The 23,424-nt window shown below is 36.1% G+C and overlaps 1 protein-coding gene across 15 annotated transcripts in view; it reads left to right on the top strand.

Annotated features, from left to right (window-relative positions):
* Positions 1 to 23,424, top strand: part of ppfibp2b (PPFIA binding protein 2b) — a 79,064-nt gene that overhangs the window by 50,721 nt on the left and 4,919 nt on the right. For 6 of the 15 annotated variants that reach the window (XM_051100038.1, XM_051100039.1, XM_051100052.1 and 3 more), the window contains 22 exons: positions 816 to 1,019; positions 1,772 to 1,864; positions 4,632 to 4,743; positions 5,260 to 5,292; positions 7,933 to 7,994; positions 8,092 to 8,167; positions 8,258 to 8,370; positions 9,932 to 9,999; positions 10,214 to 10,288; positions 11,924 to 11,984; positions 12,174 to 12,209; positions 12,889 to 13,030; positions 15,202 to 15,234; positions 15,332 to 15,467; positions 17,014 to 17,136; positions 17,223 to 17,373; positions 18,037 to 18,148; positions 18,583 to 18,671; positions 20,197 to 20,319; positions 20,421 to 20,546; positions 20,698 to 20,886; positions 22,663 to 22,845. In XM_051100038.1, the coding sequence (XP_050955995.1) occupies positions 816 to 1,019; positions 1,772 to 1,864; positions 4,632 to 4,743; positions 5,260 to 5,292; positions 7,933 to 7,994; positions 8,092 to 8,167; positions 8,258 to 8,370; positions 9,932 to 9,999; positions 10,214 to 10,288; positions 11,924 to 11,984; positions 12,174 to 12,209; positions 12,889 to 13,030; positions 15,202 to 15,234; positions 15,332 to 15,467; positions 17,014 to 17,136; positions 17,223 to 17,373; positions 18,037 to 18,148; positions 18,583 to 18,671; positions 20,197 to 20,319; positions 20,421 to 20,546; positions 20,698 to 20,886; positions 22,663 to 22,845 (2,340 nt within the window). The remainder of the gene's footprint in view (positions 1 to 815; positions 1,020 to 1,771; positions 1,865 to 4,631; positions 4,744 to 5,259; positions 5,293 to 7,932; positions 7,995 to 8,091; positions 8,168 to 8,257; positions 8,371 to 9,931; positions 10,000 to 10,213; positions 10,289 to 11,923; positions 11,985 to 12,173; positions 12,210 to 12,888; positions 13,031 to 15,201; positions 15,235 to 15,331; positions 15,468 to 17,013; positions 17,137 to 17,222; positions 17,374 to 18,036; positions 18,149 to 18,582; positions 18,672 to 20,196; positions 20,320 to 20,420; positions 20,547 to 20,697; positions 20,887 to 22,662; positions 22,846 to 23,424) is intronic. The other 9 variants (XM_051100050.1, XM_051100051.1, XM_051100048.1 and 6 more) reach the window with 8 other exon arrangements.

Here is a 23,424-nt window from a genome sequence, read left to right as displayed (position 1 = left end):
TTGCTCCGAGTGGGATTCAAACCAGCGTTTCCATAATGGGAAGTGGCCACTAATAATGATGATAAAGACCGCAGCTTCTAGCATCAGTCCCTAATATGCCTCTTGAGATCAGGGGAGTGAGGTTTACCCACAAAGCTCTTACCTGCTGGCCTTTGGTACACTCACTCCCATCCGGGTCACAGCACCTATGTATCACCTCTGGTTCTACTCCCCTCACTCCAGGATTCGAACCGGTGTTTCCAGAATGGGAAAGCTCTTACCTGCTGGCCTCCAAAGCAAACTCACTTCTCTAAACCTTACTCTTATCTGGGTCATGGCACCAATGTATCCCCTTTGGTTCTACTACCCTCACTCACTCAGAGTGGGATTCGAACCGGCGTTTCCGGGAATGGGAGTTGGGCGTGCTAACAAGTACGATAAAGGCTGCAGCCTGAGATCAGGGGAGTGAGGTTTATCTGCACAGCTCTTACAAGCTTGCCTCAATTACATACAGAAGAACATTATTTCAAGCATAACACATAAAAAGTATGCTGACAATATGGAAGGTATATGTCTATGCACTGTTGGACATTGGTAGTGGGCAAATTAAAAAATAATAATAAGAGACTGAAAAGTGTTTCAAGAGAATTTATTTTCTAAAAGTCCATGTGACTTATTAGACACTAAATCCTAAAGTGCACAAAGCCAAAGAATGAATATGCCTATTCAGAGAACTCAGAGTATTCATAAGACCATCTATGTCTATGTATAACTGTGTTTCCAAATCTGATAAATGTTTTTCCTTTTTTCTGGCTTTCTTGTTTTTTTCTTGTCAGAGTGTGGTTAATCTAATTAGTGAACTGCAGGAGCAGATGTGTAAATTCCAGGAGGAAATCAGCAATCGTATTCAGGAGCAGCGGGCCCTGGAGAGTCTGGGGGACAGTGGCACACGTGAGGCTCTCGACCAGAGCCCTGATGTGGGCCTTGGTGCCTCGGATGCAGAGGAATGCAGCTGCCGCTGTAGAAGCGGAGGAGAGAATGTAGGCAGATCCTCATTACGTGGTGGACTTACTTCAAGAACCCCTTTTTACCTCCTTGCTCTACCCTAAAACATAACCATTCCCCCATCTCACTTTTGGACACTCCAACAGGAATTACTAACTGCCTTTTCCTACAGTGAATCCAGTCTGCGGGCTCCACTGTGGGAATCTCAATGATTATTGGTGTTTGCAGTGTGTTCCAATGACAAAGTCATGATTTATTTTGGGTGTAAACCTGCATGATGGAAGATCACTAACGCTAACAGTTGATGAGTAGACCCAGAGAGCTTCCAGAAAGGTTGTGGGCTTAGTGGTGACCCTATTAGATTCTTTCTCCTTGATCAATTCTGTCAGTTTTTAAAGACTCAAGGTATCTTTTTATGAACTAATAAGGTTTTCCAGGAATCTCCAGACCTTTCTTGTGTTTTAACTGCACGGTGTGTGGGTTTCATTGGTCAGTCCAAACACTTTCTCCTGAATTCTTTTGTACTGATATGAATGACCTTAGTATGGAACCCCTGAAGTGGAAATTGCAGGGAAAAAAGCCCCTGGAACTTTTGAGTGTGCAAGGAACATTTTTCCACATGCACAAGAAAGTCTCAGGGTTTAATTTTTTTCTGCAAAGTCAATTTAGGGACTCTGTACCTTAGACAGAAGCATAGTTTTTCCAGGAGCTGTTGCCAGAATAGTTGGATATTTGCCACCGCAAGGTGGTGTGTAATTGTTCTTCTTTGTTTCTGTTTTTTCATCAGGCTTTGCTACAAGAGCTTCGCCTTCTTAAGAGCAAAGTTGAAGAACTGGAGGGGGAGAAATCGCAATATGAAAGGAAGCTCAAAGCCACTAAGGTAATGTATATTTAATCTGGATCCCTATTAGCCTTCAGTCTAGTAATTGGTGTGCTTGTGGTTCTGTTTTGTTTATTACAAACTTTAACTGCCCCATCAGCATTTACTAACAGTCTCTTTAGCCATATTGGCTTAACTCCAAATACAAACTCTTGTCAGTGCAGCTTCTTGCTTAGATCCCGTAACTTTTCTATACATACTAATTGGACTTTTTATTCATTGCACTCTCACAAACTCTTAAGCTCTCAGCATAATGAACGTCCCTCTGGCTTTCTCTTCCTCCAGCTTTCTATCACCTATTCCCTCCATGTCTGTTACCAGTCGCTTATGACCAAGCTTTCTACACTGAAGCTCACGGTCGAGCACACTCAGGTAGAACGACAGCATTGGGAGGAGCGCTGTCGGACAGCTCAGGTGCTTAACCCCGCTCCCCCTCTTTATCCCTTGTCATCCTCCCTGAGGAGTATGACACAAAGGAGTGGGCAATGATGGCCCTGTCCCAAAATGGCACCCTCAGTCCTCGTGGTCCTTTGAGTTTACATGATGTAAATTTGCAGGATAACTAGCGTCCTTCAAGATCTATTGATGACACATGGGAAGTTTCCTTGTGAATCAAAAAATGGGACACCCTACAGCAGGGTGTCGCTCCTCGAGGACCAGTGACTTGCAGAGTTTAGCTCCAACATCACACCTGCCTGGAAGTTTCTAGTATGCCTAGTAGGACCTTAGTTAGCTGGTTCAGGTGTTGGTTTGGGTTATTAGGGTTGGAGCTAAATTCTGCAGGTCTAGCTTGGAGACCCCTGCCCTACAGTCTCATGGACCACAGGGACACCCAAAAATGAAAAACCACCTGACTGCGAGTTTGCATCAAGAGTGCCATTTAAGACAGGGTTGATTTCATAATACTTCCACCTCTTCTAAAGACTTGGAGGTTTATGTTTTCCAAGCTTTGTCGTAGTTCCTTAAAAATGTCCACTCCTTTGGTTGTTATGCCCCTCTGAGCTCCCAGTTCTTGTGCCTCTTGAACCCTCTTCCATCTAAATTTGTTTTATGTCGGGGGTGTCCAGTCCGGGCCGCTTTCTTGCAGAGCTTAGCTACAACCCCAATCAACCAAACCCGAACTATCTAATCCAGGGGTGCCCAAACTGGATCCTGGATGGCCAGTGTCCTGCAGAGTTTAGTTTAGCTCCAACTTGCCTCAGCACACCGGCTAGGAGTTTTCAAGCATGCCAGGAGCTTGATTAGCTGGTTCAAGTGTGTCTAATTGGGGTTGGAGCTAAAGTCTGCAGGACACCGGCCCTCCAGGACCGAGTTTGGGCACCCTAATCTATTCAAAGTTTTCAGGAACACTCAAAACTTTTAGGGAGGTGTATTGGAGCTAAACTTTGCAGGAAGGTGGGCCGTCAAGAGGACGATTAGACACTCTTTCATGTAACAGGTTGCCACTTGGTCAGTTGTTGACAAGAGCTTATATTGTAAAATAATCTTACAGCTTCAAGATCCCCAATTTTTAATGCTAACAGCTTGCAATTGCTCTCAAGAGTTTGAGCTAAGAATAGCGCTCCAGATGGTCCAGTGGCGATCTTTTAAACTACATTATGTGTAGAAGTTAGCAGTGTAGGGAAATCATACTATGTAGATAGACTACTATAGAAGCATGTGTAGGTGTGCACATTTTCGGATCCTCATGGGAACAAGTGTTGATCAGTTCCGTATGGAGATACAAACAGATTCACACACATTTTCCCTAGTTTAGTAATGTTTGTCTGTTACTACCCATGCAACCTTCTCTCATGGTTGATTAAACAATGGCAGATGGGGGAATGTTTATTTGTAGTGGGTCATGTGTGATGCTATGTGCTAACATTTAAGCATTTCAGGACACGGATGTAAGGAATCTGCTGCCAAAGAATTATTAGCCAATCATAAAGTTAGCCCTGTTGGGGGAAAAAAAACAGCAAATGCTGGTTAGGTATGTTTAGAAGCATGGCTGCTGGTTTAAGATGGTCCCTAGCTGGTCTTGAGCTGGTATAAGCTGGTCCTTAGCTGGTCATGTGCTGGTCTTAAGATGATCCTAAGCAACCAGCTCCTGCTAAGGACCAGCTCAAACCAGCAGCCATGCTTCAAAACAAACCTAACCAGCATATGCTGTGTTTTTTTTTTTTTAACAGAGAGGGATGTTGTAATCTCTTCAAGCTGACCTTGAGTCGAAAATCTGTATTCTAGTTTGAGCTAGTTTGAAAGCTACAGTGTGGAGAGAGTTGTTGTGTTTGTTAATTCAGCTCAGTAAAAATAATTGTGCCTTTTTTTTTACAACTTTGTAGTGTACTATAGTTCCAGCATAGAATGGGTTTTCTTGGAAATCATGTCAGAGAGTTGTGCTAGCATTTTGGTGTTGCTGCTGTGTATGAATGGTAGCAATATGTCACATATGAAACACAAAAGCTTATTTGTTTGTGGTAGTCCAACTTTTTTTCTGTTTTGTGACAATATGGGTGTTTTTAAGTGTGGATGTACCGTTTGTCACCCAACCAAAATGGTGAAGGACATTTAAACCTGTATTTAACCCTACTGTGCCTGTCATTTTTGTGTTGTTAATGTCAGATTACCCTTCTCTGTCCATTTTGAAGATCTTGTGTGAAATGTGAACCTTGTTGTCGTCTTTCTTACATGAAAAAGTTAATAAAATTGGTTTAATATGAAGACATTTTCACCGTAATCTGAAATGTGCTAATCTGCTAAAGTGTTTTTTTTTTTTTTTTCCTAGACTGAGATTGCCAAACTCCAGCAGCTGCTTGCTACAAAGGATGCTGAAATCGAGTGTCTACAGAATCAGCTTCTGTCCCGAGGAACCATCAACAATGACATCACAGAGAGAGGTACCTCTAAGAAGATTAAATCCTAACATTTGCTGAAATGAGGCCTACTGAGGTCTTCGTGTGGAATAATTTAGCATTACATTAATAAGACATTTTCCACTAATAAGGTGGGAAAAAAAGGACCTGAAACCCTTAAAAATTAAGTCATTTAAGTCATTTTGCAAATGGTCAGTGCTTAACTTTTAGGAAATGCTCATTTCCAGTGTTTCATTTGCTTGTTACCCCTAAGTTTGGAACAGTTTCAAACCCTGATTGTTGATTGTTGTTTTATTTTATGGTTAGATGATAATTTATCTAACAAATATAAAAGGTTTCACAGATTTATGCCTCTGCTGCTTTTAAAAGTGTAATAACCTGACACCAATTTATGCCACGTTTGTGGAAAGTACCAAATACTAGCTGCATGGGAGTCACGATGTGTGTTGGAAAATGTTCATGTGAGTGTTGAAAATTACTAACATATGAATCTTTTTGGTAATCATAATGCCATCTGCTGTTTGCCGCTCCCTGTTGTAGAGGAAGTGTATAAGAGAAAGCTGAGAGACAAACGTAAGCGCACATTTCAAAGTCTCAGATCCTCCCATCCTGTCCCCCAGCTTGATTCAGCTGCCCCTTAGCGTCTCTCTGTCAATCTGGCTAATGTACACTGGCATGCTGTCAAGCCTGTCGCACCAATCCCCTCAATGGCTACCTGTGTGTGTGTGCGTGTGTGTGTGGAGGGGGTGTTAAATGGCTGATTCATGCTTGTCACACCCCGCAGCCACTCATTGCTTTCCCATGGGTCTGTGAGCTAAAACTCATTAATATAGGACTAGGGCCAGTTCAAAGAAAGATGAATCAACTACTCACTATGTTTTGTATGTTGCTGAATGTCATTGTAGCACATTTTAATGGTTAATCCCATAATTTGTGTATTATTAACAGCCCAATAGTGGGTGTGTTTTATTGACTATAAAGTATTACTCAGTCATTACAGTGTGTGAAATGACTTTGATTATATGCGTAATCCTTCAATTTGTGATGCTAAATATAATACATAATTAGAAACAAAAATATGAGTAATAAGTATGTAGTATGAAGTTTAAAATCTATTACGTATTATATATTAAAACATAAAAATACATAAAGTACCTTGGCTTCATAATATTCTAAAATTAAATATAAAAATATAAAATTAAATATGTTAAATATATTATATGATAAGAAGAAGAAAATATTATTAATATATATTAATAAACAAATATTATTAATAAACAAAGTCTTAAATTTTAAATTCTGTCCATTTTATTACAGTATTCATAAATAAATGCCGGTTTGGCGCTGTTTAATGTGAAGTGACTGATCGCTTTAGCACCTCAGTTCAAGAGAAGCTTCGTGAGCTGATCAACTCCTCCGCTTTATCCATGAAATAAACATGAATAAACGTTGGCAGGTATGTTAAAAGAGAGTAAAACTTACCGAAATCCATATCCCGTCTCATGTAATTACTTCTGTGTAATTAAGTAGTTCTGTGTTTTAACTGCGCAAAAATGTCAACTAACAGCTTGTAAACAATGTCACGTCATGTTTACTTCAGGAAAAAAAAAGATATTCGGTGACCATAAACTCGTTTGTTGTTAGTTACTTGTTAGAGAGGAGCTTTTTGATATTTTACGGCATTAGTTGAGAGATTTAATTTTTTTCCTTGAGAAAATTTGACATGTACCGTCGACATTGACCTAACCAGGTTAATGCTAAAGAATGAGGTTGAGATTTTTGACTATTATGTCAGTTACAGAGGCAGTTTTTCTGAGCATGACATTCTGCTATGAGTCTTGGAGTAAATCACTGCTTGGCTAAACAGCATGTGTTAACCTGGACAAGCATGTACACACTTGGAGAGAATGCTGTTTTAAAGAGTTTTTCACCTGTCAAATGCTGTATTTCTCCTTGCAAACCTTCAGAAAGTTCATCACGTCTTTCTGAGCTTTTCTGAACTGTCATTTGACCACAGAAACATTTTTTTTCCCCCCTTGGAGGGCTGGTTTACCTCAACATCAGCTCTCTGTGTGTTTTGTAAATGGAGTGTGTCACCACAACGCAGTGTTGGGGAGTAACTAACTAGTTCAGAGGGGCCGGGAAGTAACTGGATTTTAGGGAATCTGGCTTGTAGTTGAACTTCTAATACTACTTGCAGTTGTCAAAAGTTTACATACACCTTGCAGAATCTGCAAAATGTTGATGTACCAAAATAAGAAGGATCATAGAAAATGCATGTTATTTTTTTTTTAGTACTGACCTGAATAAGATATTTCACATATAAAAGACATTTACATATATATAATAATAGTCGAATTTATAAAAACGGCCCTGTTCAAAAGTTTACATACACTTGATTCTTAATACTGTGTTACCTGAATGATCCAGCTGTGTTGTTTGTTTGTTTGTTTTTTGTCCTGAACAGTTAAACTGCCCACTGTTCTTTAGAAAAGTCCTTCAGGTCCCAAAGATTCTTTAGTTTTTCAGCATTTTTGTGTATTTGAACCTTTTCCAACAGTGACTGTATGATTTTGAGATCCATGTTTTTGGTTTGAGGGTCTCATACTCATACAGAATATTACAGAAGGTTCGCCAATGGAAAAACAATGCATTAAGAGCTGGGGGGTGAAAACTTTTTGAATTTGAAGATCAGGATAAATTTAACTTATTTTGTCTTCTGGGAAACATGGAAGTATCTTCTGTAGCTTCTGAAGGGCAGTACTAAATGAAAAAAATATGATATTTAGGAAAAAAAGAAAAATGCACACATCTTCATTCTTTTCAAAAGTTTTCACCCCCCTCTTAATGCATTGTGTTTCCTTCTGAAGCAGCAGTGAACAGGATCATTTTTATAAATCCAACTATTATTTTCTTGTGGACTACATGTAAACATCTTTTATGGAAAATATCTTCTTCAGGTCAGTACTAAATAAAAAAATAACATGCATTTTGTATGATCCCTCTTATTTTGGTTAAATAATGAACATTTTGCAGATTCTGCAAGGTGTGTGTAAACTTTTGACCTTAACTGTAACAGCATTTTAGGGAAGCTTGCTTGTATTTCAACAACACTGAAACTCTAATGCTATTTATAATTTAAAGTACCTTCCCCAACACTGCCATAATGATGTAATAGTGCATATTAACTGAGTTTTGCTGTTTATGTTCCAGATCAAGAGCTGCAGAGGTTAAAAACTGGAATGGAGACACTAATAGCTGCCAATAATGAAAAGGTAAGTCAGTATCTGGTCCAAAATCTGCAGAAAGCAACATGCATGTTGATTGCTTATGGACTAAACTTAAACTCTACTGTCAACTTTTGTTCTGAAGGATCGACATATAGAGGAGCTCAATCTCCTTTTGGGCCAGTACAGAAAATTAAAGGACGGCTTAGCCCTTTCCCAAGGTACCTATGAGTACAACTTCATTTTACTACTTTAATGTTTTAGTCACTGTTACTAGATTTGACCCTGAATGTGATTCTGTGTCTCTTCAGTGACCAGTGATGCGTTGCTGTCCGGCAGCAGTGAAGAGGATCTTAGTGGCAATCGAAAAATAAGAGCCCTGACACATAAAGTGTACTCTGATGTTATCAGATCAGAACTACAGGTACCGCTCAAGGTTTATACGGTTCATATCACAGAAAATAACATGATTTTGCTTAGAGTTTCACTTAAATTCCTTTCCCAGTACAACCAAACCATTTATGGAAAAATAAGTCATTCAGAAATCATCACATAAGCATGTTAACATGTAACTGCTCATGTTTTCATATAAACTAAGTGGGTAGTTTTACATGTGAAGAAATTAGCCTGTAATAATTTACATTTAGAAGTCTTATGTACTACTATTCAAAAGGTTGGGGTTGGTAAAATTTGTTTGTGTTTGAAGGAAGTCTCTTATGCTCACCATTGCTGTGTTTATTAAAAATACAAAATTACAGAAAAAAAAAAAACAGAAATAATATTGCAGTGTAAAATAACTGTTTTCTGTTTGATGTTTAATTTATCTCTGTAATGTCAAAGCTGAATTTACTTCAGTTTCACAAAAATCATTCTAATATACTGATTTGCTGCTCAAGAAACATTTCTTATTTGAAAAAAAAAAAAAAAACTGTGCTGCTTAATATTTTTATAAAAACTGTAATATGTTTTTACAGGCATCTTTGATGAATAGAAAGTTTAAAAGAATAGCATTTATTTGAAATCTTATTTATTTATTAATAAATAAAATAAATAAATAAAGTAATTGATTAAACAGTGATGATTGCAGAGACAATGTGGAAAATCATTGTGGAAAAACTACATTATGATTGTTTTTGATGCAAGAATCTTTGACTAACATTATAAGTGGACTTCAGGGGAAAACCTAAAATGCTTAAACACAGAGACGTAGATTATGGCCCATTTGGCTTCATATTTCCATTTATGTTTGTTTCAGTTTCATATTAAAAATGCCCATTTTGAGTGGAAGCAGAAACACACTTTGTGCATGTCTCTTTAAATGCTAATAAGCTGCTGCTCCCCGCCCCCTTTTCTAGAATAGGACTGTGCCTTTACAGCTCGTACCTCAGATACTCTACCAAAAACATCTATTTGGTTTTAATTAACATGTCTTTTGGGTCAAAATCATGCATTTTAAACTATATTAGTTTAAACTTCTGAAAAGTGGCTTTAGAAAGCGGGTATCACACAGCATGCAAGTACTAAACTAAGTTCTCTTTCATGTCTTATTGCACTTAAATTATCAAATACACACAGGTTTATGTTAAAAACACAAATGAGTTACAAAAACAGTCAGTTATGTCTGTGCTGGTAAACAGCTGGGAAGGAAATTGAATGTCTATATTAGATCTGTGTGGCAGCAGTGTAATATACTGTACAGTAAATAAATTAATAAATCCACTGCTCTCTTGTCTCCTCTGAGGCTGAGACTCTCAATATTGTTCTGTGCTCATCTGTGCAGCCAACGACAGAACAGTTAACATGCTTTGATCAAACTTTGGTGTGCGGTGTGTTTTTTTCACATGCTTCCAGAAAAAGGCTCACCCAAACAAAGTTTCTGGATTGGTAGATGCACTGGGATGCACAATTATAGTACTTAAACATGGAAAAAGTCAGATTCTCATTATATGTCAGCTTTAACTTCCATTTATTTTACTCCTCCACAGATGTCTTCCCGAGGTCCGTCGCCACTCCTGGTGTCTCCTCCTTGTCTACCGAGGGAACTGGACTCCAGGTGAGCGCGAGGTTGTATTACTAACAGTACACTGATGATAGCAGAGTCTCAGTGGGCCACTGTTCTTAAAGGCAGTGGGGATCAGGAGGCATCTATGGGAGAAGGATCATTTTGCAAACTCGCTGTCCCAATCGTTCACCCAAGCTAATGTGATTTTTGTCAACTCTATCTCTCTTCCTTGCACTCAATCCCATTCTGTCCTTTTCTGGCCCAGCTGTCGCAGTATACAGCCCTCCATGGAGACCTCGATGGTATCCATTGGCGACTTGGGCTTTTACAGCAGACAATGGCAAGTGGAGTGTGTGTGTCTGTGCTTGTTTAAAAGGCTTTCTGAAGTAGCAGCAGCCTTGTTCTTGTGATGTTTTTGCCACACACCACACACGCTGTTACTAATCGATATAGTTGTGGCTGGAGTGTTTACTGTGATATTTCAATGTTTTCAGTGTTCGTCTGGTGCATGTTATGCACTTTCTTTCTTTCTTTTTTTAACAACAATAAATTTATTATAATTTAATATGATTAATGATCATTTTTGCAGTATTTGTGAAACTGTGAAAGAAGAAAGAAAAATAAATGGTTAAAAATAATATTTTTCCATTTGATAATGCAGTCTTACAGTTTATTTTTTTTTTTTTTTTTTTTTTTTTTGCAAAAATTACATTAAATTTGACACAAAGATGTTACTGTCAGCTTGCAAACTGAAAGTGAATAAATTCATTCTAACTTTTTCTTAATTTGCATTAGAATTCAAATAGCAAACCAGTTTTCATTTTCATTTTTATCATTTCCTTTTTAAAACTGGGTTCAGACTGCATATACTGTACACTACCAGTCAAAAGTTTTTGAACAGTAAGATTTTTAATGTTTCTTTTTTTTTTTTTTTTTAAAGAAGTCCCTTCTGCTCACTAAGCCTGCATTTATTTGATCCAAAGTACAGCAAAAACTACCATTTTTAAATATTTTTACTATTTAAAATAACTGCTTTCTATTTGAATATATTTTAAAATGTAAATATTACTGTGATTTCAAAGCTGAATTAATAAAATCATTACTCCAGTCACATGATCCTTCAGAAATCATTCTAATATTCTGATGTGCTGCTCAAAAAATATGTATTTTATTTATTTATTTATTTATTTATTTATTTATTATTATTATTATTATTATCATTATTATTATGCTAAAACAGCTTTTTTTGATGAATAGATAGTTCAGTAGAACAGCATTTATCTGAAATAGAAATATTTTGTAACATTATAAATGTTTATCACTTTTGATCAATTTAAAGCAACATTTAAAGTATTAATTTCAATAATACCCCCCCCATTATAATCATCAGAGAATTCTGAAAAATATGTACTCAGCTGTTTTAAATATTATTATTATTATTATTATTATTATTATTATTATTAATAATAATAATAATAATAATAATAATAATAATAGAAAAAATGTTTCTTGAACAACAAATCATCATATTGGAATGATTTCTGAAGGATCATGTGACACTGAAGACTGGAGTAATGATGCTGAAAATGTAGCTTCGATCATATGAATAAATTACATTAAAAAAAATATTCAAATAGATTTTATTTTATTTATTTTATTTATTTAAAATAGTAAAAATATTTCACAATATTACTGCTTTTGCTGTATTTTGAATCAAATAAATGCAGACTTGGTGAGCAGAAGAGACTTCTTTAAAAAACATTAAAAATCTTACTGTTCATAAACTTTTGCCTGGTAGTGTAATTCAAATGTTTCTGGTTTCTAATTTCAGTCATCTTTTGCTTTTAACCATGTGAATGTGCTTCCAGCTTGCATTTGTTAGTCTGTGACATAACCTGAACCAACAAGATGCTCTTATTCTTCCATAATGTATGCAAAGCTTGTTTAATGTAATTGCTCATGGTTTTATTTTCAGGTCATTACCACGGATGCTGTCCACCAGTTTGGAGGAGCTCCAAAGTGGAAGCTTACAGATGGTACAAAAACCTGCATGATTTTGTATAAATGAATATGACTCTTCTGCTTCCAATTCATGCTAACAAACTCATATCATTAACAATGCTTTTAGTCTGAAGGTCTCAACTCAGATCTATTGTATGTTTCAACTAACAATGTGAGTCATCTTAGTATATGCTTGTGTGTTTTGACTATTGTTTTTTCTTAAGCATGTAGTGGGCCAACCAGTAGAGGCTGTTTTGGAGGTACTATTAGCTAACATAAACCATAAACTAAAGCAAACACAACACCAAAACTACAACAGTAGCCTTCTCTGTATGCACATGCATTAGTTAACATAACATATGCATATTGTTTTTTGTTTGCCTGGCTTATTTTAACAAAAATGCTTATTAACGAGAAACCGCTTACACCTGATATTAGTGTTCATGCTTGTTCTAATAAACATATTTTTATTTATTTGTTTGTTTATACTACATTTGAAGTCAAAAGTTTACATCCCCCTTTCAGAGTCTGCAAAATGTTAATTATTTTAATGCATGTTGTTGTTTACTTAGTACCTTAGTAACCTGAATAAGATATTTCACATAAAAGACGTTTACATATAGTCCACAAGAGGAAATAATAATAAACGATGCATTAAGAGCTGGGGAGTGAAAACTTTTCGAATATGAAGATTCAATTGTTATTTTCTCTTGTGGACTATATGTAAACATCTTTTATGTGACATATCTTATTCGGGTCAGTACTACATAAACAATAACATGCATTTTGTATGATCCCTCTTATTTTGGCAAACTAATATGAAACTTTTGACCTCAACTGTTTATTTCTAAAACTGTTTATAGTTACACATTTTTAAGGTTATAATTTATAGCAACATAAAATTCTGTAATAGCTAAGATTAATGCATTTCTTTCACAGAACCGATATAATCCTGAAAATAACAAATACCAGACACTTCCGGGCAAATTTAGTCGTCCAGAGCAGAACGGCTTGAGACTTCAGCCGTCTTCCCCACTTCAGTTGTCTCCTGATGAAAGTGAAGACAGCGAATTCAACCTGAGTAAGACATTGTCTCACAGCATAGTTCTTTGTGTTGAAATCATTTGTTAACTAGGCTGTGTCTGAAAACAAATTTAAGTGAGCTTTTGAGAGAACCATGCATATATTTAGTGTGTACAATGTTTATTTCTTGCTAATTAAAGTAATAGTTCACCCAAAAACTCCCATACACTGCAGAGGATTCATTGGTGAGCAAGTCATATGCAGATTTTCTCCAAATCTGTTGAAGGAAAAAAAAATTATGAAGAAACAAACTTGGATGGGCTGAACTGGATTCAGAAAAATTTTCATTTTAGGTGAACTGTTTCTTTACAGGATTACTTTTCCTGTTAATTGACTAACCCCTATGTCATCCAAGATGTTCAGGTCTTTCTTCAGTCGAAAAGAAAGTAAGGTTTTTGAGAAAAACATTCCAGGATTTTCTCCATATAGTGAATTTCAATGGGGATCAATGGGTTGAAGGTCCAAATTGCAGTTTCAATTCAGCTTCGAAGGGCTCTATATGATTCCAGACGAGGAATACGGATCTTATTTAGCTAAACGATCTGTCATTTTCTAAAAAAAATAAAAATGTATACACTTTTTAAACCACAAATGCTCATCTTGCACTAGCTCTGTTACGCAATCACATTGGAAAGGTCACATGTGGCGTACGCGGAAGTACCGACCCGGTGTTTACAAAGTGAATGTGCAAAGGTAGTGAAACGCCCTTTACGAAAAATGTCAAAACAGTTTTTCGCCCTACCCTATCTTTTTAATCCAAAACACACAGACGAAGAACGAACCACGCGTGACCTTTCCGACGTTATTATGTAATGCTCGAAAACACGCATCACAGAACTAGTGCAAAATGAGCATTTGTGGTTAAAATGTACACTCTTAAAAATAAAGGTGCTTTAAAAGGTTCTTCACAACAATAGAAGAACCATTTTTGGTTCCACAAAGAACCATTCAGTCAAAGGTTCTATAAAGAACTATTTCTTACCTTTTTATAACCTGAAAAACCTTCTTTCACCACAAAGAACCTTTTGTGAAACAAAATTCTTTATGGAACCATTTAGACAAAAAATGTTCTTCTATGGCATTGTGAAGCACCTTTATTTTTAAGAGTGTATATGCATTTTTGTTTTTGTTTTTTTTAGAAAATGATCAATTGTTTAGCTAGATAAGACCCTTATTCCTTGGCTGGGATCTTGTAGAGCCCTTTAAAGCTGCACTGAAACTGCAGTTTGGACCTTCAATCCGTTGGCCATCATTATTGGGCATCGATATGGAGAAAAATCCTGGTGTGTTTTCCTCAACATTAATTTCTTTTCGACTGAAGAAAGATATGAACATCTTGGATGACATGGGGGTGAGTAAATTAAGGAATTTTTTTATTCTGCAAGTGTACTTTTCCTTTAATAGAGTGTTTTTTTAGCTTTCAGACATAGCCATAATTTTTATCATATGATCTTTGACTTATTAATACTGTATGTGATTGTGCTTGTTTGCTCTTCTATTTTCTGAGAACTTCTGTCCTCTAAACTTAACCATAACAGCTTTTTAACCATCTTATTCTGCTTTTTTTAACACTATGGTGTCTTTGCATGGGCTTCTGTGTATCTTCTTTACTCTTTCTCTCTGACTAATCCATCTCTCGCTCGGTGCGAAGATCGCTGCCGAAGCGCCAGCGCTCCAGCTTTAGGTATTGTCCTCTCAATCTCACGCTAGCATGCGACCACAGAGTACACTCTTGCTGTGTCATATTGGATTTAACCTAAGCTCTCCTATCCTGATTCTTTAAAGCTGAAAGCAGAGGGATTTTTTTTTTTTCCCTTCTCTCTCACACTCTCTCTCCTCTCGGAGATTAGACTTAGTTTATACTGTATAAGCGTTGCTGCTTTGCTTTGAGTTTAAACTTGATGTGATGCAAATATAATGTACTGTATATGGAAGAAAAGGAAAAAGGAGAAATCCATTTGGGTTTCATATAGGCTACAGAAGTCTAATGCTACTAAAAAAAAAAACTAGAAATGTTGTATACATTTTTGAATCTAACAGTATTTTTAGACCCCTTTTTTACCCACTTCAAGTTGGAAAAAATGCGAAAGAATTCAAAACTGTTCTGTAGCCTTGTGACATAAGTCTTTGCTTTCTTTTCCTCTGCTCTCTTGCATGGCTAAAATGCAGGGCCACGTGGAAAGCATGATCAGTTTGCGCTTGGTGGGTAAAGATAGAATAATGCGTATTCAGTCTAATAGTAAACTTATAAAACCACAGAAATGCATAACTGAATATGTGGATTGCTTCCTGTTCACAGGAAAGGTAGAGAAGACAGATGACTCGACCTTGTCTGATCTTTCACCCATGTCGTCTGGAGTAGAATCAGGTCAGCAGTCTCCAGTTTCACCAGAGCACAAGAAGAACCAGAAAGGCATCCGGAAACTGTGGGGAAAGTAAGTATTAGGGTTTTTTTGTAATAAGATGCATCTTTAAAGGATTAGTTCACTTCCAGAATGAAAATTTTACCCCATGTCATCCAAGATGTTCATGTCTTTCTTTCTTCAGTCGAAAAGAAAGTAAGGTTTTTGAGGAAAACATTCCAGGATTTGCTCCATACAGTGTACTTTAATGGGGATCAAGGGGATGACGGTCCAAATTGCAGTTTCAATGCAGCTTTAAAGGGCTCTACACGATCCCAGCCGAGGAATTAGGGTCTTGTCTAGTGAAACGATCAGTTATTTTCTAAGAAAAAAATACAAATGTATATACTTTTTAACCACAAATGTTTATCTTGCACTAGCTCGACCTCACACATTACGTAATCACCCTTGCGTGACGTAGGCAGAAATACCGACGCAGTGTTTACAAAGCGAACATGCAAAGAAAATCAAAAGCCTTTAATGAAAAAGTTGAAACGATGTCAGCCCATTTTAAAGTTGGAGGAGAAAATAAAAGGTAGTGTAGTTTCGCCTACACTACCTTTTTTATGGCCTTGTGAAATCCCTTTATTTTTTCCCCAAATTCTGTTTTATTTTTAGTTTTTTTTTCCAAATTCCATTTTTGTCCATTTGAATTTTTCTGCATTCCGTATTTTTATTTTTTTTTATTTTTTTTTTTTTATTTTAATTTTTCTGGACTAATTTTTTGTTTTGTTTTGTTTAATTGTTAAATTAAATTGTATAAATCAAAACGCATCTCTAATTAATTAATCATGAAACTTAAACAATTTAACACCAATTTATTAAAAGTTACTTATTAAATTATTATTTAACAAAAATTCCATGTTTAGGGCCCTATGAAATGTTTTATTTTTTATTTTTTTATTGTTACCAAATTCTGAGTTCTAGCATGTCTAATGTCTAATTCTGTGTTCTGAAGATGTTGTTCATGTATTTATGTCCTCATTTAGTAAGAATGGCATACGTAAATATCATTGTAAGTGTGACAAGCGTTTCGGTACAAGTAGTAAACAAAATTAATTGACAAATACACGCATTCATTTTTAAATAGTCGTTTGCAGCTTAATATTCACAAATATTAGTCCATATCATGATTTGATTTAAATATAATGACCTACTTTTGATTAATTCATCCGAACTTTGACAGTGTCATTCCGCGTTAAACTGTAAATTAGTTTTTTATTCCGTGATTCCATCCACGTTTTCCACATCGCAGAAATCATAGGGCCCTACTTTTTGTTCCGACATGGTTACACAATGCGTGAAGACACGCATGCACATAGCAGACCTCGTGCAAGACCAGTATTTATGGTTAAAAAGTATATAAATGTTTACTTTTTTAAGAAAATGAGCGATTGTTTTGCTAGATAAGACCCTTATTCCTCAGCTGGGATCATGTAGAGCCCTTTGAAGGTGCAGTGAAACCGCAATCTGGACCTTCAGCCTGTTGATCCCCTTTGAATTCCACTACATAGATAAAAATCCTGGAATGTTTTTGCTCGAAAAAAAATATTTTTTCGCATTTTCCTCTGGTTCACAGGATCAGGAGAACACAGTCAGGCAGTCTTCCAGCAGACGCTTCTGATTCTGATTTCAAGCGAGGGGGATTCAGAGCCACGGCCGGCCCTCGACTCACCTGCCTGGGCACTGGGGCTTCAGCACGGTATTTCAGCACCTATAATTAGATATACTCTGAGACATAAGCACCCATATTTCTGTTGCTAAAATTTCTACATTTGTGCTCTGCAGTGACATGAACACCCCCTTCCCGAAATGGTCATGTGATCAGGTGTGTGCATGGATGGAGGATTTTGGTCTGGGTCAGTACGTGAATATGGCGAGACAGTGGGTCACGAGTGGAGAGACTCTACTCTCTGCCTCCTCGCATGAGATTGAGAAGGTGAGAAATGCTTTTTTGTTAAAAAAAAAACAAATTCAGACCTGTGGCTTACGTCAACAGCGTCCAGGTTTCTTCATGCAACACCTGGTGATCCATGTGAAATGATTTGGCTATGCCTCTCACTTCAGGTGGTTGTGGTGCCACTCAAATCCTGGTTAACCTCAGGCGTCAGTAATGCTCTGCGACTTACTAATTTGTTCTGCCATCAAACCCACTCAGTTAAATATTCGGCTTTGGTGGTTTTTAGTGAATCAGAACAGTTGTAGCATTTACATGAGGCTTTATGCATCCATGTAAGATTTTTTTATTTAAAATATCCAAAAACCACTAGAACAGTGTTATATATTTTGCTGACTTGTGTACTTAGATTATCCCAAATGTTTAAATCCAGAGAAACAAGCAATTTTAAACTAGTGTAACGGGCACTGTGTCATCGCGTCGCCTGCCAGTAACATCATACACCCTCAATTTTCTTGAAACATGGAAACCCCAAAGACACTTTAACATGTTATGCATTTTATTAGACAGGTGACGAATGCACAAAGTAGCTTTATAACAACTTTCAACACACTCAAATGCATTCTGTATAAAATGCATCCTTCTTAAATTGTGGGGGTTTTTTTTTTTGTTTGTTTGTTTGTTTTTTGTTTTTTTCACATTTAGGAGCTGGGAATTAAACATCCTCTACACAGGAAGAAGCTTCAACTAGCTCTGCGCTCCTTAAGCACCAAAATCACAGAGAAATCCTCTGAACTGGACCACATCTGGGTCACACGTATGTACCCATGAGCCACTGTTATGAGAGAAATGCAGACATTTTTCATCATTCTGCATATGTGTTACTGATAAGTAATTTTTTCCACAGTTTTGTTTGGAGCACATGAAGGACCAGTGCTGTAGAATTTAAAAAAAATTTATTAATATGATAATTGAAATTAAAAAAAATGTAAACAAATAAATAGTCTTTTCAAATGGACAAATGTTTTAAATGCAACATTTAAACTGCATGTTTTTATTACTTCATTTTTGTAATTCATATTTTAAAACATAAATTTAACTTTTAAATTTGTATATTTATTTGTCAATTTAATGTTATTTATTTGTGTTCAATTTTTTTAAATAATTAATTGCTTCTATAATTTTAAATAATGTAAGTAAAAAATTGTAGTTACATTCTGTATAAAGAAACTACATTTTATTTCTACACAGGGTGGCTGGATGATATTGGTTTACCACAGTATAAAGACCAGTTTAATGAAGGACGTGTGGACGGTAGAATGCTGCAGTACTTGACAGTGGTAAATATCTTTGTTAAAGGGATAGTTCGCCCAAAAATGAAAAATCTGTCAATAATTACTCGCCTTAAAATTGTTCCAAACTCGTGAGACCTTGTTCATCTTCAGGAACACAAGTTAAGATATTTTTGATGAAATCTAAGAGCTTTCTGACCCTGCATAGACAGCAACACAACTGTCACGTTCAAGACCTAGAAAGGTAGTAAGGACATTGATAAAATAGTCCATGTGACATCGGTGGTTCGATAAAGTTGAATTTGTTGTTGAATAAAGTCGTTATTCAGGCACATAGCAATCAGCAATCTCCATGTAAAACTGATCATGCAGACCAAAACGTAAGTCATAGAGACACTTGCCCCAATTGGCCTGACGGGGGCACTACAGTGAACACGATCAGGCTCCATTGGTGAAGCTTTTAACCATCAGGATGTTGCTGGCCGTTCCTCTCAATTTCTCAGTTGTGGTGCTCCTTAATATTCATTTGGTGCTGCTAAATTTTTTGTGCTCCTAACTTTTTGAAGTCAGGAGCACCATTGCTACTAAGTAAAAAAGTTAATTTCGAGCCCTGAAGAGCTCAATCTAAGGTCACAGAGAAAAAAAACATGGAGCTTGGCCACTATTAGGGGGAAAAAAATCTTAAAAAACATGGCTGCCATTTGCCAACGAAGTTTGAGCACCTATTAGGCGAGGTTAACGGAGGCCTGTTCAACTCATGGCCCCGAAGGTCTGAGAAAAAAACTGAAAGAAATCGACCACTGGGGGCAATATGGCATTTTTCAAATGCGTAAATGATTGAACATCTTGCGGTTTTTCGCACATGTGCACAATATACTTATCATACAACAGAACTCCTCATTCTGGACAGCTTTGCCTCTAGAAACACTGCTGTCAGTCAAATCATTTGTTAAATGAGATGTCAAAAACATACTTTTACGAACTAGTCCTAGGTTTTTCACTGGAAAAACTGGATCTGGAATCTGGAAAAAACACTGCAATACAATTTTCTGGGCTGTCTAGGTCAATAATTGTCAAAAAAATGTTGAAATTTACTCTTTGGGAAGCTATAATGGGGCCGTTTAGACAAGGGTTCTGTCCAAAAGCCTAAAGGAAAACTCAAAACTTCACGAATCCTGGTGAGCACATGCGACAGGTGATTCTAAACAAGCATGCAAAGTTTTAAAGAGATCAGACCACTCAGACCACAGCTGGTGCTATAACAATCATAAACATTAAAAACATCATATTTCCATGGCAAATGACCTATATTTGCCAAAAATGCTTTCTTCAGTAATTGATTTAGGTGGTTACAGACTTGCTAAATAATGTCTTTTTTTCATATTTGCTTAAATGCCTTAAAGCGCTTGAACCCCAGTAATCGCTGCTTGCAGCTATGTTTAATGACAGAATTTTCATTTTTGGGTGAACTATCTCTTTTACTTTCTACAGTACCGTGCCAGTGAAATCAGAGCACTGGAATTAACTAGTATATGATGTCTAATCAATATTGGCATTTTGTTTTCAATTTCAGAATGATCTGCTGTTCCTGAAAGTCACCAGTCAGTTGCATCATCTCAGCATCAAGTGTGCCATCCACGTCCTACATGTAAACAAGTTCAACCCCAACTGCCTCAAAAGAAGACCCGGAGATGAGGTGTGGATGAAATAAACCGAAACAAAGAGAGGGCGATCTACGGCTATACCTCCAAGTCTGATAATGCTCATTATTGATATGAATTTCGTGTTGCTTGACAGAATAAGACGTCGCCTTCTGAGGTTGTTCAGTGGTCCAATCACCGTGTGATGGAGTGGCTCAGATCGGTCGACCTGGCAGAATACGCTCCCAACCTGAGAGGCAGCGGAGTGCATGGAGGACTCATAGTGAGTAACACACATCAAATTTTGTCCCACTAGTCCTTAAAGGGATAGTTGACCCACTTTTTGTGCCCAAAGAAAACAAAAATCCACAACCATCCACAACACCCAAGAAAATACATAAGCAAATGCATGCAAAACACTTTTTTTCCCCCAGATCTTGGAACCCCGTTTTAATTCGGACACGCTGGCGATGCTCCTGAACATCCCTCCTCAGAAGACTCTGTTGAGAAGGCATCTGGCCACTAACTTCAACTCGCTGGTGGGCTCTCAGGCTCAGCAGGAGAAATTAGAGTACCTGGAGTCATCGGGCTACACGCCGCTGACCACCACCGCTAAAGTCCGGGTGAGAAATCGCAAATTTGTCCTCCCTTCACATCTTTGCTGACCGCATCTTTAGAAACACCTTCATCCCTGCAGCTGAATGAAGCGGAAGTCCTGACACACGCAAACACATGCTTCAGCTGCCCGATTCCTGTTTAATCTCAGCTGATGCAGCACATGTGTTTTGACACTTCCATTTTGCTTAGTCCATCTAGACCAAATGTGCTGAGCGAATGCTTCTACAGTATGTAACACACTTACTAAGCACAATGAAGCTTTAGATGAAACATTTCCGTCGTCTTTTAGGCAGTTGAGCCATTCATTTTCCTGATAATAGAAAGAGTGTGTGTTTAAAATATGCTACTTCTGCAGAAAAATCAGTTATTTCCAGTAAAGATGACAAGCAACATTACAAGTTCTCTTTTTACAAAATTTTAAAACTGATTTTGGCAATTCATGGTCTGGTATGTAGTCACAATTTGGCAGTTTCTGATCACAATCCGATTATAATAATTTGATAAATCGCAGTGTATCAAATTAAGATATGTTTTATATCATTTGGTAGTTTCTGATATCCAGCCAAATTCACTTAATTAATTTAATTAATGAAAGTGGTAATGTTTAATAATAATGAATTTAATTTCTGTGGGAGGGGGGGCTTAATAATGAAATAATAATAATAATAATTATTATTATTATTATTATTATTTATAATTATTGTTTTTATATTATTCTTAAATGGAATTTAATAATGGGGAAAATAAATCAAATGAGGTGGACAATAATAATAATAATAATAATAATAATAATAATAGTATTAATAATATTAATAGTAAAACTTAATACATTGATAAATAAATAGAGTAATAAAAATGTATTATTATTATTATTATTATTATTATTAATATGTGTTGTAGTAATAATTATAATATATTGTTGTCAGATATATAAAAAATACATCAACGAATTATTGTTTTATTTAGTTTTATAAATATAAATGGAATTTAATAATAATTTTAAAAAATGAATTTAATTAGGTAAAAAAAAAAATAATAATAATAATAAAACCTAATAAATTAATAAAGTAATAAATGTATTATTATTATCATTATTATTAATAGGTGTCGTAGTAATCATTATAATATGTTGTTAATTAATTATTTATAAAATTAAATAAAATTAATATTAAATTAATAATTTAATAATTAATTAATTAAACTGATAAAATTTAATAATTATTGAATTTGGTAGGGAAAAACTATTGTTGTTATTATTATTATTATTATTATTATTATTATTATTATTATTATTATTATTATTATTATTATTATTATAAAATTGAATTTAATAATGCTTATTAGAAATTAAAGTAGTTGGAGAAATTTATAATAAACAATAAATTTAGTATTGTTGTTCATCATAATAATAATAATAATAATAATGATAATAATAATAATAATAATGTAGCAGTAGTAGTAGTAGTAGTAATATGATGTCAGAATTTTGTCAATTTTGTCTAAATAGAAAAATAAAACGACAAAATTACAACATTATAATGTACAGTACGAAAAATGGATATTCATTTTAGATATAATGTATGCTAAAGATTTACAGTGCTATTGAATTTTAACTTTAAGCAAGCATTAAATGATGGCAAAGGTAATTTAAATGTAAAAAGGAAATATGAATGCACAATTAAATATCAAACATAAAAAGAAATCTCTGATACCTATAAATAACTATTTTAGTCCCCATTATTCATGCTGTTGTTTCTCATTCTTCATGTGTTGTTCCTCAGCCACGCAAAATAGGTTTCTCCACCTTTGGTAACCGTAAGAAGCGCTCTGACGACACCACGGACTACATCTGCCCTATGGACGCTTCCCAAGCCCAGGCCCTGCTCAACGGGGCCAGCCGGCCCTACAGCGGCTTCAGGGGCCTGAGCCCCATCTTCGACAGGGACCCAGAGAAACGGCTGCAGGTGGGAGCTCTACAGATCTGACTCTCTGCTAGCTGAGCTTGCAGCCAATAACCCTCCACCCATATCCCACAAAACCACGACAACCTCCCAACGACACCCTCGGTCTGTTCAGTGCCATTTTATAACATCCCAGCATCCCTCATTGACGGACGCATGACAGCGGTATGGACGCTGCAGGAAGACTTGGATCCAAGGGTTTAGTCATGTAAATGACATCATCTCACAAAGGCAGCAGGGTTTAGCAGAATAGTGCCATTTATCCTATGATGGACACATTTAACTTTATATCATATTTTTGGTGAATCGTAAAAAATGCATTATGATAAATGTAGATTTATCTAACAAGTATTCCATTTTTGTAACCCAACATGTACTTGGTGCTGTTTTAAAGGACAGTGTGTACAATCTTGTGCAATATTTGCATATTTTAGGGATTAATTTAATGGTATATTTATGGTGAATTTTTAAAAAACATAGAGACTACTATTAAATGTTCAGCAGCACATTTTGATTAATCTGATGAGGTTATTTTCATAAAATAAAATGCACAAGAGTATTTTTATAGGTAGAAATCTTGCC

The sequence above is a fragment of the Labeo rohita genome, chromosome 25, assembly GCF_022985175.1.
Source record: "Labeo rohita strain BAU-BD-2019 chromosome 25, IGBB_LRoh.1.0, whole genome shotgun sequence".
Lineage (NCBI taxonomy): Eukaryota > Metazoa > Chordata > Actinopteri > Cypriniformes > Cyprinidae > Labeo > Labeo rohita.
This window is presented reverse-complemented; position numbering and strand designations above follow the sequence as displayed.